This window comes from Petromyzon marinus, chromosome 28 (assembly GCF_048934315.1).
Source record: "Petromyzon marinus isolate PM22_M1 ecotype Great Lakes invasive population chromosome 28, UKy_Petmar_22M1.pri1.0, whole genome shotgun sequence".
Taxonomy (NCBI): Eukaryota; Metazoa; Chordata; class Hyperoartia; order Petromyzontiformes; family Petromyzontidae; genus Petromyzon; species Petromyzon marinus.
Genome location: NC_133694.1, coordinates 1917754 through 1934147, shown reverse-complemented (window position 1 = coordinate 1934147; position 16394 = coordinate 1917754). Strand labels below are relative to the sequence as shown.

At 56.3% G+C, this 16394-nt stretch overlaps 1 protein-coding gene across 1 annotated transcript in view; it reads right to left on the bottom strand.

Moving 5' to 3' along the window:
* The window catches only part of LOC142929263 (uncharacterized), a 23527-nt gene extending 7133 nt beyond the window's left edge, over positions 1-16394 (bottom strand). Inside the window, exons 1-5 of the mRNA XM_076070168.1 lie at positions 16354-16394; positions 8354-8524; positions 4474-4562; positions 2276-2652; positions 771-928 (exon numbers count right to left, since the gene is read on the bottom strand). Coding sequence (XP_075926283.1) covers positions 902-928; positions 2276-2652; positions 4474-4562; positions 8354-8524; positions 16354-16394 — 705 coding nt within the window. The 3' untranslated portion in view covers positions 771-901. The remainder of the gene's footprint in view (positions 1-770; positions 929-2275; positions 2653-4473; positions 4563-8353; positions 8525-16353) is intronic.

Here is a 16394-nt window from a genome sequence, read left to right as displayed (position 1 = left end):
CTGATAGTGGTACAGCCCTCACCTGGCTCGCCCTGATGGGAGTGGTACATCCCAAGGGTGTAACGTTACGTCTCCTCACAGAATAGCATCGATCATTAAGCTCACGATTCTAACACCGAGTCTCGCGTGCAAGAATCAACGCGACGTTCATCCACGTGTGTCACGAGTGATGGGTTCACGTCTCCGTTCTCCAGCCACTAGAGGCCGCTACATTCAACAATAAAAAAATATTATATTTATTAAAACCATATGCAACATTTCACGGTCTTGCGCTCGGGCGGTTTAATCGTTACACCATAGCCCCCCCCCTTTGCCCCCGCCCCCCACTTCAGAAATGGTAGGGCCCCCCCTTACAATAAAGGTTGAATCCCACCTGCGTGCCCATTTGTCATGAGCTGTACAGGTGGGCGTTGTTAAAGAAGAGAGATGCGTCCGTGCAAGTCCTGAACCAAGCCCCAGCCCTCCACCTCCCCAATGTCATCCTCCCTCCTCTGTGGTTTCCTCCTCCTCCTCCCCGTGGCTCTATCCCCCTCCCACATCTCCTCATCCTCCTCCCTCCCTCCCTCTCCCCCATGACTCCCTTCTCCCCCATAGTTCCATCCTCTTTCTCCCCCCGGCTCCCCCCCTCCTTTTCCTAGCCCCCCCCCCTTCTGTTGCTCCCCCCCCCCCCGCGTGGGTCCTGGTTCGGGGTCTCCCTACCCATAACCCGACGCCTGGGATCACGTGAGTCACAGGGGTTGTGGTGGGGGGGGGGTCACGGGGTCACTTACCGGCGGGCGGGGGCTTAGGGGGGGCCACGTCGCCCTCGCAATCCTCCTCCATGCGTGAATCGAGACTGGGCGAGTTGTGGGCAGGTGGGGGGGGGGGGAGGTGGGGGTGGGGCAGAGGAGGAGTTGGGGGCTCAGTGAGAGCCGTGAATCTCGATATCCTGGGGGGGTCGGGGGGGGCAGCACAGAAGAGAAGACGGTCATCGTCGGCGGGAACGTCCATTCCCCAAACACCCCCCCCCCCAAACATCGCAACGTCGTAATCACCGTCACCATCTTTCGCGATGCTGCGATGTAGCAACCCAGCTTGACTTCAGACCCAACGCGTCTCTGCAAACCATGAAAATCCCACCACGAGTGGAGAAGGCGCGCAGCAAGCGGACGAATGGTAAACAACGTGGACAAGGCAGAGGGAGCGGCGTTCATGCGCATAAGGCGGTGGGTGACATGACGTGCCTGCACGGCCCCTCAGTACCACCGATGCCCAACTCCGACCCGTGACCCCCACGTACCCTAATGTTCGGGTCACGCATATCTAGTGGCACTTCGACCGGCCTCCAGGGGTCACGGCTCACGACGGCCACCCCAGCTCGAGTTCACCTCTCGATCCTGCATCCACCTTCTCCTCCCCCCCTCCCTCCCCTTCATCCTCTCTCTCTCTTCTCCCTCCACTCTCCTCCCCTCCCTCTTCTCCCTCCACTCCCCTCCTCCCATCCCCACTCCCTCCCCACTCCTTGCTGGCAACCACATCAAATTCCTGAGCGTGCGTGTGCGGAGAGAAGCACCCCACCCACACACCCGGTACACGCTCTGTGTATGCATACATATACAGTACGCAGTGTACACAATAGATATACACACAGACCGTGTACACACACACACACATGCGGTGTATCCAATGCAGGCACATCTTGTGCACACACACGCACAGCGTATACACACGGCTACACGCTTTGTGTATAAAAACATGCACACGCCGTGCATGCAATATATTGAACACACTGTGTACATACGCAGTGTTCACAATACACACACAGTGTATACAATACACAGTGTACACAACACATACACAAAGTGTACACAATACACACACACAGTGTACGCACACCAGCAGGAAAGCACGCCTCCCATCATGTCACGTGACCACCGCGTTGCACGTACAATGCTCTCCGCCTTGCCCAGACCACCAGCTCAAGAGAGCTGAGCGAGTGTGGCGGTGCGAGTGTATACACGGCCAGCTTCGGACGTGAGCTGCAGACCGGTTTTCGTCCCCGTTAGGACTCATCAGTAACAACTCAGTCATCAACGCGCACTGCTGCCGCAGTGGGCGAGCCCATATGTGTCAAAAACAAAAATATATTCGCTGTTATTTTTTTATCCTCACTGCGACCTTTACTTAACTTTATCCGCCCCGTGTTCCGCCCGTTGCTCTGAGCGCGGCTCCACCGCCCCACGTTGTTGCCGGAGGGCGAATGCCTCCGACTGCCCAGCAGCGCCCTTTGACGAACCTGCTCCTCACTCAGAGGCCGATCTCGACACCGCTGCTCACAGTCGTCGGCGAGTCGACTCGGCTTCCACATCCTCCCGTACCGCATCAGCCCAGCTCCTCTCTCTAGCCCGTAGCGCGCCCGTTTAGCGCCCCCCCCCCCCTCCTCCTCCTCTATCCGGTCAAACAGATGCTTCAAACAGCACACAAAAAGCACCCGGCCTTTGTGCATTATGCAAAAGGCCGTCAGCAGTTGCTGAAGAATTTCATTGTCGAGCCCCTTGTCTCGCTCGTCAGCACAGCAAGAAGGATGGAAACCAGTGCACAAAGTTGCGTCTGCGTCGCTGCTTGCATGCCTGTCAGTCGGTGGAATTGGCTGGCATGCATTTCGATGGTGGCCTACAAGAAAAGAAGCACGGTGAAATGTATTGAGGAACCGGTTGATGGTTTTTGCATGAAACACAACAAAGGCGAATGCGTTGTTGTCCTGGTTTTTTGTGCCTGTTATTTGAAACTTGTGGTTTTCTCCGGCCAAAATGTTTTCTTTCTTTCCAGACTGTATCACACAGTTTCGCGTTCAAGTTCGACGTTTGACCAGGTTGAGAGCTCAAAGAGGGAGACCAGGATAGAGAGTCTGTCTTGTTTGCGAGAGGGACCTGGGAATTAAAGTCTGTCTGCATGTCGGGGGGGGGGGGGGGGCGGGGTGGCGATGATTTCTGCTGTGGCAGCAATCGAAAGAGGCTGTCGCGTGGCATCGGCTGATTCTGATAAAAAAGTAACATACAATAACATACGAAAGCACAAAACCTATCATCTTATCCTAAACTAATCCCGCAATGCGGGCATTTCCACGACTTCAAATGCGCATCGCAGACACTTTAAAGATTTGGTTAATTGTAAGGCGTAATCGAGGTGTGGTTTTTTTTTGCTTGTGTTCGGAATAGTTTGTCAATTCGGAATTGGGCCAAGGGTTCCAACCACAGTTCAACGTTGAACCAACGTTGGCTCAACGTTGACCTATAGTTGGCCTAACGTTGAGCCAACGTTGGCTCAACGTTAGGCCAACTTAACTAACGTTAGGCCAACGTTGGCCTAACGTTGGCGCGGGAGACATTCCCGTCAAGCACCGAGGCGTACTCGGGAAAACTCCGAGGAACCGACAATCCCCCATTACCCACGGCGGCTGGGGCAGTGATGGTGCGTTGTGCCGCTTTGGACCTGTCACGAGGACACTGCCCAATTGCATTCAATTTAATGCCCACATAAGTATTGTCTGCAAAACTAGAGATCGTTATGGAACTCCAAATAAACGCCCGATATGTATAATGATTGCCTGCGAACCAAATTGAGATTCTGTTCCCACATATGGCAGCAAGATGTTCAGGAGCTCGATGCCAATGTCAAAGTCTGCTGCTGCTGGCCACGGCGAGAGGGCTTCAGCAGAGAGAGAGTTCGTGTCGTGTCGCTCTTCCTCCACCTCCTCCTGCGTTGACGGAGCGCAGACCATGGTTTGTTTGAGAGAAATAAATATAATTTTAACCGTTCGGATAGCTACAGGCTTAGTGCTGCTTGGAAGCGAATAATCAAATAATGAATTGTTTAAATGCATGCCTAAACAGGTCACCATACGTCAATGGGGATTACCTGTACGCAGACATTAACAGGTACTTCTATTTTATTTCACGCAAACTGCAGGAGGTACAAAAACAATGTCCATGCATAATGTACGTTGTTTACCATATGAATAACCCAACGGGAAATGGATACCCATTGTAATTTATATACATTCATTATTCTCCCCTTCGCATATGAAGGGCTCACAGGTGACGTCATCGCATCTACCCCCCTATTTAAGGGACGAAGCATCTGGCTGTCCGCCTGATGAAGCTAGCTGTAATTACTGGCGAAACGTCGTACTCAGATTGTAAATGTTGTGGATTTTCTCTCCAACAAACCGGTGTGCTGTACTCGTAACGAATTAGCACGTTCTGTTGAGTGGTGGCGGGTTTAACGACACATTTATATTTACGCGATATAACCCCCCAAAAATATATATATTATGCACAGTAAGTTTACTGTGCGGTCCGTAGCTTGAGTTTCATGGCCCATAAATTTATGGCCCTCTATGTACAGCATCTCTCTGTGTCTCTCTGTATCTCTGTGTGCCTCCATGGGTTGTTAATATATGGTCCAGAGTTTTGGCTGCATGGCCACACTCACGCTCTGGTGGATTTGTGTTCGTGATGCCCCCAATCGTGAAGGAGACGCGGTGCAGCGTCGGCCCTTCCGATGTTGTTCCGATGAAGCAACTGTTGGGTGAGAGACGGAATTCTAAAACTCAACCAACACGGTTCATGTTGGTAGTTGTATCAAATGTGAGGACGTCGTCAATTCGAACGGTCGTCGTTATTTCGAATTCAAATATGAACCAAACGACCAGGAACGCACCCGATCTCGTGAGATCCCGTGAGACCTCGAAAGCTGAGCAGACGTGAGGCTGGATAGCGCTTGTCTAGGCGACCGCTATGCACGCCAAGTTGCCGCAGGACTGCTGTGATCCCACATGGAGACCTACCTAGATTTGAACCCACGGTATGTACGAATTGTCCCCACCGTACGTAGCAAACCGTTCAAACCGGAGGTGCGAGGGGTAAGGACAACAAATTAAACACAAAAAGCAGTTCTAACGAAATGCGTTTTCAACTTATATTATTTAAAAGTGCGTAAATCCAGTGACTTTCTAATATCAGAAGTAAGGAGGAGCGTTCCAGACGGCCACAGAAGCGCATCTTGAAAGCGCGTGATGTGGTGACCACCGGTCATCCTCGCCGCTGCTGCGAGGATGACCGGAGTACACGTGATGATGGTTGATGCTCCGATACGAGATCAGCGAGGTGTCAGGTCACCTGAGTGGTGCCAGACTCGGGGCACTGACCCCTGAGCTACCTTCGTCATCGTGTGCATGGCGAGCACAGGAACTTACTATTCGATTTATCGGATATCACCAATGTCTATTGAGTCCTGTCTTCCTCACCATCACCTCCCCTCCACACTCACCAGTCTTCCATCCTCATCTCTCTCACGCTCACCTATCCTCCACACTCACCAGTCTTCCATCCTCATCTCTCTCACGCTCACCTATCCTCCACACTCACCAGTCTATCATCACCTCCCCCTCACAACTCTTCCAAGCTCACCAATCTCCCCGACGTCTCCTCCACACTCACCAGTCTCCCTCACCCCCCTCCAGCCACACTCACCACCCCCACTCGCCATGACCCACATGGTGTACGGTGCTATTTCAGGAATATTTTGATGTTTTTTTTTCCTGGATTTTCTGTTTGCACAGTCACAAAGTCACTTTAAGATGTTTTCTTGTTCATGTTTTTGTTTTTTGTTTGTTGCGGTTGCACCCGATTCAAGAGCCGAATGGCTCACAGGGCTATACCAAATAAATGGAACGATGAACTATGGAAATTCTAGCAGCTGCTTCTGTGGAAACGCGGTCGCTTGCCGAGAAAGCGTAGGGGAGAGCGAGGGGAGAGTGAGGGGAGAGCGAGGGGAGAGCGAGGGGAGAGCGAGGAGAGAGCGAGGGGAGAGCGAGGGGAGAGTGAGGGAGAGTGAGGGGAGAGTGAGGGAGAGTGAGGGGAGAGTGGAGGGAGAGTGAAGGGAGAGTGAGGGGAGAGTGGAGGGAGAGTGAGGGGAGAGTGAAGGAGAGTGAGGGGAGAGCGAGGGGAGAGTGAGGGGAGAGTGAGGGGAGAGTGAGGGAGAGTGAGGGGAGAGTGAGGGAGAGTGAAGGGAGAGTGAGGGGAGAGTGGAGGGAGAGTGAGGGGAGAGTGAAGGAGAGTGAGGGGAGAGTGAGGGAGAGTGAGGGGAGAGTGAGGGGAGAGTGGGGAGAGTGGAGGGAGAGTGGAGGGAGAGTGAGGGGAGAGTGAAGGAGAGTGAGGGGAGAGTGAGGGAGAGTGAGGGGAGAGTGAGGGGAGAGTGGGGAGAGTGGAGGGAGAGTGGAGGGAGAGTGAGGAGAGAGTGAGGGAGAGGGAGGGGAGAGCGAGGGGAGAGCGAGGGAGAGTGGAGGGAGAGTGAGGGGAGAGTGAGGGGAGAGCGAGGGGAGAGTGGAGGGAGAGTGAGGGGAGAGTGAGGGAGAGTGAGGGGAGAGTGAGGGGAGAGCGAGGGGAGAGTGTAGGGGAGAGTGGAGGGAGAGTGAGGGGAGAGTGAAGGGAGAGTGGAGGGAGAGTGAGGGGAGAGCGAGGGGAGAGCGAGGGGAGAGTAGAGGGAGAGTGAGGGAGAGTGAGGGGAGAGTGGAGGGAGAGTGAGGGGAGAGCGAGGGGAGAGCGAGGAGAGAGTGGAGGGAGAGTGAGGGGAAAGTGAGGGGAGAGTGGAGGGAGAGTGAAGGGAGAGTGAGGGGAGAGTTGAGGGAGAGTGAGGGAGAGTGAGGGGAGAGTGAGGGAGAGTGAGGGGAGAGTGAGGGGAGAGTGTGGGGAGAGTGAAGGGAGAGTGAGGGAGAGTGAGGGGAGAGTGAGGAGAGAGTGAAGGAAGAGTGAAGGAAGAGTGAAGGGAGAGTGAGGGGAGAGTGAGGGAGAGTGAGGGGAGAGTGAGGGAGAGTGAGGGGAGAGTGAGGGGAGAGTGTGGGGAGAGTGAAGGGAGAGTGTGGGGAGAGTGTGGGGAGAGTGTGTGGAGAGTGTTGGGAGAGTGTTGGGAGAGTGTGGGGAGAGTGTGTGGAGAGTGTTGGGAGAGTGTTGGGAGAGTGTGGGGAGAGTGAGGGGAGAGTGGAGGGAGAGTGAATGGAGAGTGAGGGAGAGTTAAGGGAGAGTGAATGGAGAGTGAGGGAGAGTGAAGGGAGAGTGGAGGGAGAGTGAAGGGAGAGCGAGGGGAGAGTGAATGGAGAGTGAGGGGAGAGCGGAGGGGAGAGCGGAGGGGAGAGTGAGGAGAGAGCGGGGGGAGAGTGAATGGAGAGTGAAGGGAGAGTGAAGGGAGAGTGGAGGGAGAGTGAGGGGAGAGTGAATGGAGAGTGAAGGGAGAGTGGAGGGAGAGTGAGGGGAGAGCGGAGGGAGAGTGAGGGGAGAGTGGGGGGAGAGCGGGGGGAGAGCGAGGGGAGAGCGGGGGGAGAGCGGGGGGAGAGCGGAGGGGAGAGTTAAGGGAGAGCGGGGGGAGAGTGAATGGAGAGTGAAGGGAGAGTGAAGGGAGAGTGGAGGGAGAGTGAGGGGAGAGTGAATGGAGAGTGAAGGGAGAGTGGAGGGAGAGTGAGGGGAGAGCGGAGGGAGAGTGAGGGGAGAGTGGGGGGAGAGCGGGGGAGAGCGAGGGGAGAGCGGGGGGAGAGCGGGGGGAGAGCGGAGGGGAGAGTTAAGGGAGAGCGGGGGGAGAGCGGAGGGGAGAGCGGGGGGAGAGCGGAGGGAGAGCGGAGGGGAGAGTTAAGGGAGAGCGAGGGGAGAGCGAGGGGAGAGTGAGGGGTATGAGCGGAGAGGTCAGGGATCAACTTTGCACTTTGACGAACGGGTACCCGACGGGATGGACGGACCCCGGCGACTCCCCGTGAGGGGGGACCCCCTTGAGGCGCCGATGAGGGGGCTGACAGCAACGACCACCACAAGAGGAGCTCGCAAACTCGGGCACGTCGCGACGTCTCCTCCGCCCCTTGCGCAACGTCTCTTGCCGGCCTCTCTCTCCCGGCTCCCCCCGGGGAAACCCCCATCGGGTCCCCTTCCAAGGGGACCCCCCCTCCTTCCCGCACGCTCTACCCCCGCAAAGGTCCCCTCAGCAGGCCCCGGTACCCCCTCGGTCTCGTTAGCGCACGGGGGACTGAGGGGGGGTCGAGGTAGAACCGACCCGGCAGGGACGCGATGTGTGTGGGGGGTTAGAGACCCCCTTGCCTCGCCGTCCCCTCACAGGGGTCCCGACTCAATCCCCTCTTAGGGAGGGGGGGGGGGGTGAGAGGAGAGAGGCAGCGGCGGGGATGGACCGACCGCGATGCCGGCTCTCGAGGAGTCATGGACCAGCCGCGCTATCCTGGGGGTCCGTGATGGACAGGGGTTCCTCGCGGACGGGGGGCCGCGGGGATAGGGGGGTTGGGGGGGTCCCTGAGACGCGGGGTCCCGACACTCACCGAGGGAGGCCGCGCCGCTCGCTGTCACCGCCGCCGCCGCCGTCTCTGCCCGGCCTCTCCCTGCCCCCCCCCCCAGACGCGGGGTCCCCGGTGCGCCCCCTGGCGGCCGAGGGGGTCCCCGGCTCCACCGCGGTTCGCGGCAGCGGGACGGGACCCTCCCCTCGTAACCCCCTAAAACCCCGCACTCTTCTGCCCACCCCTCACGCGTAACCTTTAGAACTTTATCGTGACCCTAACCCCTAACGCGAATACATTCGCCTCTGCCCGTTCAACCCTAACCCCTATGCTAAATCCTATACCAAACCCCTAAACCCAAACCATAACCCCTACTCCTATGCTAAATCCTATACTAAACCCAGACGCTAACCCCTACTCCTATGCTAAATCATATACTAAACCCCTAAACCCAAACCCTAACCCCTACTCCTATGCTAAATCCTATACTAAACCCAAACGCTAACCCCTACTCCTATGCTAAATCCTATACTAAACCCAGACGCTAACCCCTACTCTGATGCTAAATCCTATACCAAACCCCTAAACCCAAATCATAACCCCTACTCCTATGCTAAATCCTATACCAAACCCCTAAACCCAAACCATAACCCCTACTCCTATGCTAAATCCTATACCAAACCCCTAAACCCTAACCATAACCCCTACTCCTATGCTAAATCCTATACAAACCCCCTAACCGCATACCTTTACCCGAACCTCTACTCATTTGCTTAACGCTTCCTATCCTAAACGCATCCTCAACCATGGCTATACATCTCTCACCCTATTCCGATATTGAACTGAAACCATGTGTACAGTACAGCATATAACCCCTAACTCTTCGATCCCCAACACCTTAAGTCTAACTCGCACCCTAATGACACGGGGGTGGTGTGGGATGTGATGGGAGTGGTGATGTTCGCCATAACCCCGCATTCCCCTAGGTAGACTCAGCCTTAACCTACTGCTTTGGTGCAGCGAACATTGGCCCGGCGTGGACTGCTTTAACAGGCGATCGCGAACAGCAACAACCCCCGCTTACAGCAAGGTCCCCAACATTCCCTATTCATTGCTGGATGGGGCCGTAATGAGCTCTCGTTTCTCCCCGCTCTCTCTCTCTCTGCCGCCCTCGTGTGTGACCACGTGGCTCGATCTTCGACGCTTGTTTTTCCTGAACGCGGATATATTTTTTCTCCTTTTTGTTTAATTTCAAAGGCAGAGCAATCGGCGCTTTGCGTGACTCGTGTTCCGTCTGGAACGGCTCCCTCCCCCCCCCTCATGTCAAACAACGGGGATGGTCCCGCCAACATCACCGTCACCAACATCACGACCAACATCATTATCAACTTCACCATCATTACCATCGCCAACATCATCATCACCAAGATCATCATCGTCATCATCATCGAAATCAGTAACATCACCAACTTCACCATCATTACCATCGCCAACATCATCATCACCAAGATCATCATCGAAATCAGTAACATCACCAACTTCACCATCATCACCACCACCAATAACATCACCAACTTCACCATCATAATCCACTTCACCATCATTGCCATCACCAACATCATCATAAACTTGACCGACATCGTCAACACCAACAGCATCATTACAAACATCATTTTCTTAGCATGCGGGCTACATGACCCAGCTAACGCAGCCTTGTCTGTCGGACGAGCTCACCGATGGGACTTTGTCCAGATCTTTCAAGGATTTGTGAGCTCCTCACACAATCCAGCCTGTTGGTTAAACCCAGGATGGATCGTAGGCATGCCAGCCTAAATGTTTATAACAGGCGATGATGTTCCATTATGGGGGGGAGGGGGGGGGTACATCTTCGCCGGTTAGAAACATTTAGGCTGGCCTGCCTACGATCCATCCGACAAAACAACCCCATATCTCCTCGTTGGTGCCGGACGGTAACGCTGTGCGATGGGGGGAGGGCCAATTTAGATTTGTCATTCCCCTCATGGCGTTTGTCGCCACCACAGCGGCCAAAGGGGGCTCTGGACGGGTGCGAGGGGTTGGTAACCCCCCCCCACCTTCAACTCATTACCACTAAACCACGAAAAAAATATCCAACCAACATCACCATCACAAACTTAATCGCAAGCATAATCACAAACACCACCACCATCAACATCACCGGCATCATCACCATCACCACCGACTATCCTGGCCCCTCCTCGAGATCAACTCGGCCTGAAACGAGTAACCAATTTGCTGCGCAAGCGTCGACACCGATTGTGGAGGACTTAATAGGTGCTCGCTAACAGGCGCGCGTCCCAATATTCTATGGGAATGACAGGCGGTGGGAGGGGGGGACCTCCCCAGCCACCAGGGGGCGCAGCCACTCCGCCCTCGGGGGCGCGGGGGATGTGGGGATAGGGAGCGGGGTGGGAGGGATGGCAGGCGGGGGGGAGGGAGCTGAATGGGGATCGAGGGGGATGGAGAGGGGAGGGACGAGAATGAGAGGGGGTAGAAGAAGGGAGGGGCGCGGGGGAGGGGAGGGGCGCGGGGGTGGGGGATCAGGGATAGAGGAGTGGCGTGGGGGCTGATGGCGAACCTCCCGGTATCTGCTTGCCCGTGTTGCGTGCATGTTTTAGGTCGACTCAACCTTAAATGAATACCGAGTGCGTTGTGTAAACATCACCGTTGGGGAGACGAAGGCGGCCGGGCGTGGTTCTGGCCACCCATCTCCTTCGCATGTCGTGTCGGCCATGAAAAGTATTTTAAGGAGACTGTATAGGCACTCTTTATGTGGGTGTGTGTAGGGGCTAAACAGGCACGGCACGGGCTAGAGAAGAGATGGAGTGATGTGGTACAGGAGGTCGTGGAGCTGAGTGGACTTTCCGATGACCGGTACCAGCGGTGTCAAGATCGGCCTCTGTGGAGGAGGCCGCTGCTACTGGTCAATTGGAGGCAGTCGCATTCCAACAACAACGGAGGGCGGAGGAGCGACGCTCACAACAACGAGCGGAGCGCCGAGCGAATACAATAAAATTTGGCACAATAGGGGGGGGGGGGGGTACGGCTGGTGCATCTGCCAGTCATCTCAGTCAACCCATGGGACCTAGAGTACGTCCCGTGACCTCCTGCAAGCGAGCCTTTTTAAACTGCACGTGGCTCCAAGGTGCACATGGCCTGGCACAAACGCGGTGGTGGCGTCACCGCCACTTCGTGGCGAACGGCGGTTGTTGTTGTTGTGGCAAGTAATAATTGTGAACTCGTCCCCTTATTTACCAGGGGGAAAGGCAGTTGCGATGATGGTGGTGGTAGTGACCGACGTATGCCCCCCCCCACCTCTACCAAAGATGGACAGGAGTGGGAAGATGATGGTGATGACGAGCCAGGTGTCAGCTTCTGTGACACCACCGCCGCGTTCGCCATCCCAGCGAATGGCTCACGTGTGTGGCGGTGATGGTGGCGGTGGTGGTGGTGACGGTGGTACCCTTGGAAAGGGGTCCCCTTATTTGGGATCATCGGGCAGCTTGCGCTCGACCTGGCGTGACCGGAATGGACGGGGCGAGGGGAGGTCGGGCGGGGGGGTAAGATACAAGAGGGGATAACAGACGAGGAGAGGCGAGCGGGGGGGGGGATGACAAAGGGGGGCTAACAGATGAGGTGGGTGGGGGGGTAACAGATGAAGGACGAGGGGATAACAGACGAGAAGGGGGGGGGCGAACCCTGCCACGTGGCCCCATGATCTTTATTAATTAATTAATGCGAGGGGGAAGGGCGATATCCCGTGAATGTAATTAGTGGAATGGGAGAGGGGGGGCTCGCTGTGGTGGTAATGTGAGGGGGAGGGGTGTGCAGTGCTAATGAGTGGGGGAGGGGGCCTCGTGGTGGCACTGTAACGGGTGGGTGGGGGAGGGGCGGGTGGCGGCGCTAATTAATTCCAGACGCTAATGAGGACAGGAAGTCGCGCTCCGTCTCGCATCCCCGCGTCGATGGCTTTGAGAACCCGGCAATCCGGGTTCGATTCCCACAGCAATGTTGCCATCAGTGGCGAGTGGTCATTCGGAGCAAGAGGTCCTGCATGGGCCCTGCTGTACACCAACCGGCGTTTAGCAGCATTGAGCATGGGGAGCCGAATTCATTGACAAGGCCATGACAAAAGGGGATTTTTTTTCTGGAGGGTTCCTTCAGCGAGAGTTGGCTTCCTCTGGGAGGATAACGAGGAGGGAGCCCCTGGGAGAAAACCTTCCGCTCACCCGAGACGGGTTCACGGACCCCGCTCGCCGTACTGATATCTCCCGGTCACTTTACAGCAGCCCAGTGACGTTGAGAGTTTCAGGATTTTCTCTTCGGGATCCGCCAAACTCGTTCTCAAAGTGCTCCGTCGCTGGCTCGTGCCGCCACCACCACCCCCGGTGTGGGGAATACTTTGTGTGTGGAACACGTGGTGCGTGGCACACGTTGTGTGGAACACGTGTTGCGTGGCACACGTTGTGTGGAACACGTGGTGCATGGCACACGTGACACACGTTGTGTGGAACACGTGGTGCGTGGCACACGTTGTGTGGAACACGTGGTGCATGGCACACGTGACACACGTTGTGTGGAACACGTGGTGCGTGGCACACGTTGTGTGGAACACGTGGTGCGTGGCACACGTTGTGTGTGGAACACGTGTTGCGTGGCACACGTGTGGAACACGTGGTGCATGGCACACGTGACACACGTTGTGTGGAACACGTGGTGCGTGGCACACGTTGTGTGGAACATGTGGTGCGTGGCACACGTTGTGTGGAACACGTGGTGCGTGGCACACGTTGTGTGGAACACGTGGTGCGTGGCACGCGTGACACACGTTGTGTGGAACACGTGGTGCGTGACACACGTTGTGTGGAACACGTGGTGCGTGGCACACGTTGTGTGGAACACGTGGTGCGTGGCACGCGTGACACACGTTTGGAACACGTGGTGCGTGGCACACGTTTGTGGAACACGTGGTGCGTGACACACGTTGTGTATGGAACACGTGGTGCGTGGCATGTATGACACACGTGTATGGAACACGTGGTGCGTGGCACGCGTGACACACGTTGTGTGGAACACGTGGTGCGTGACACACGTTGTGTGGAACACGTGGTGCGTGGCACGCGTAACACACGTGTGTGGAACACGTGGTGAGTGGCACGCGTGACACACGTTGTGTGGAACACGTGGTGCGTGACACACGTTGTGTGGAACACGTGGTGCATGGCACGCGTGACACACACTGTGTGGAACACGTGGTGCGTGGCACACGTTGTGTGGAACACGTGGTGCGTGGCACACGTTGTGTGGAACACGTGGTGCGTGGCACACGTTGTGTGGAACACGTGGTGCGTGGCACACGTTGTGTGGAACACGTGGTGCGTGGCACACGTTGTGTGGAACACGTGGTGCGTGGCACACGTTGTGTGAAACACGTGGTGCGTGGCACACGTTGTGGAACACGTGGTGCATGGCACACGTTGTGTGGAACACGTGGTGCGTGGCACGCGTGACACACGTTGTGTGGAACACCTGGTGCGTGGCACACGTTGTGTGGAACACGTGGTGCGTGGCACGTTGTGTGGAACACGTGGTGCGTGGCACACGTTGTGTGGAACACGTGGTGCGTGGCACACGTTGTGTGGAACACGTGGTGCGTGGCACACGTTGTGTGGAACACGTAGTGCGTGGCACACGTTGTGTGGAACACGTGGTGCGTGGCACACGTTGTGTGGAACACGTGGTGTGGAACACGTGGTGCGTGGCACACGTTGTGTGGAACACGTGGTGCGTGGCACACGTTGTGTGGAACACGTGGTGCGTGGCACGCGTGACAGACGTGTGGAACACGTGTGGTGCGTGACACACGTTGTGTGGAACGCGTGGTGCGTGGCACGCGTGACACACGTGTGTGGAACACGTGGTGCGTGGCACGCGTCACACACGTGTGAAACACGTGGTGCGTGACACACGTGTGTGAAACACGTGGTGCGTGGCACGCTTGACACACGTGTGGAACACGTGGTGCGTGGCACACGTTTTTTGTGTGGTGTGGGCGCGATGACACCTCACTCACTCTCCCTCCATAACAGCCATTCACATGACACTCACCCAATCACACTCCTTCATGCACTGCTCAGCTCCCCTTTACAATCCTGAGTGGAAAATTCCACATTCCTATGGAACATCGTTCCTATGGAATGTGGAATTTTATCGACCCCGGCAAGATGATGGGCTGAGTTAACACCCACCCACCCCCATTCCCAACCAAGATTTGGACTCGCAACCTTCCGATTGCGAGCCACTCACTCCATCGCTCACTTGCCTCACGACACACACATAATTCACACTCCATATCACACTCGCATCACAGCACACATTAATCACAACACAACGGTCAGTCACATCACACAAGACAAAAGATCCCGAAACAGACTGTTGGGGCAAGTGCTGTGAGCTAGCACCTATGTATGTAGCCAGCCGTGCTAATCGGTGGTCGGCGCGGCACGTGAGATGGGTGGCCAGCACCAAGCCCGACCGCCTTTGTCTCTCTAGCAGCGATGTTTACACATGACACCAGGTACTAATTTGAGGCAGAGTCGACCTGAGGCCTAGGCTCGCTTCAGGTATTCATCACCGATGTTGGAAATGAGCAGGAATCGAACTCGGGTCGCCGGGTTCGTAGCGCAGCGCGCCAACTGCGACCCGACCTCGCCTGGTCTACAGGAGGTTGTGGGTTCGATCCCGACCCGGACGCCTGCTGCTGCTGCTGTATATTTGGAGTTTGCGTGTCTCTCTCCCCGTGATCGTGGATTTATCTCCAGGTCCTCCGCTTTTCCCCTCCACATTTAGAATCATCATGCGCTTTATAATATTTGGCTACTGCTATGAATAGCCACACGATGCGCCACTTCGCTATCATGCGTGATGGCCAGGTCGCTTCTGCAAAAAGAGCCATGTGTAGAAGCCCAGTGGGCCTTATCTGGTCAAATAAAGAAGTAGTTTATGTTTGTACAGGTGCACGTGCGGAACGTGAAGACACTTGTCGTGCTGCACCACTGCCCCACGTGGTGGTGTCGCGGCGAGAAAGGACGAGGACGGCAGGCGACAAGTGGCGAGCGCGAGTTTATATGGAGCGACAGGGCTCAAGGGGGGCACGAGGGGCGGGGCACGAGGGGCGGGGCACGAGGGGGGGGGCACGAGGGGGGGTACGAGGGGGGGGGGGGCACGGCTGCATTCGGCATAAACACGGGCGACGCGGCACAGGGTCCGAGCAATACTGAGCGCGGGGTGAGGAGGGAGGGGCATGGAGAAGGGGGGAGAGGCAGGGGGAGAGGGGGCTGGGGAGAAATCGGGGATGCAGAGGGGGGCACAGGGAGACTCGGGGGGGGGGGCACGGGGAGCAAGGAGAGGAGGGTGGGATATGAGGACAGCGGACGGAGGGCATAGGGAGATAGGGGACAGGGGGAGACAAGGGGGGGGGGGGGCACGGGGAGGGGGGCACCGCGCGCGCCCTGCGAGTAAGGCAGGCGGTGTTTTGCTCATAGTCGGGTCTCTCTATATATATGTATATATGTGTGTGTGTGATTGATATAGGCGCGTGTTTGCGTGTCTCATATATTTATATAAAGATTCTATTTTTCTCCACCCCCTCCAACCCATCTTTCCCCTTTACCCCCCCACCGACCCGTCCCCCTTGAGCGAAATTGCATAACTCGTGTTGCTGTTGATAGCAACGATCTCGCACCCCTCCCAACGCGTGCCGGGTAGTGCAAAGGGTGCACACCTGCCCCTCCCCTCTGAACCCACCCCCCCCCCCCAGAGGTGCCCCCCCCCATATCCTAACCTCAAAACCCCCGGGGGACACATGCCCTCTGACCCTTCATAGGCAGGTCATCTCATCACACACACGCGCCAGGGATGGATATTCCCTCGTGGCTCGTTTCGTCTCCTTTCTATTGTTTCTTTCTCGAGTTTTGATGCTGAATCTCGTCGTGAGAGATGCTCACCGGCGGATATTCTGCTTCCTCTTCGTCAGTCTCTCGTCCAT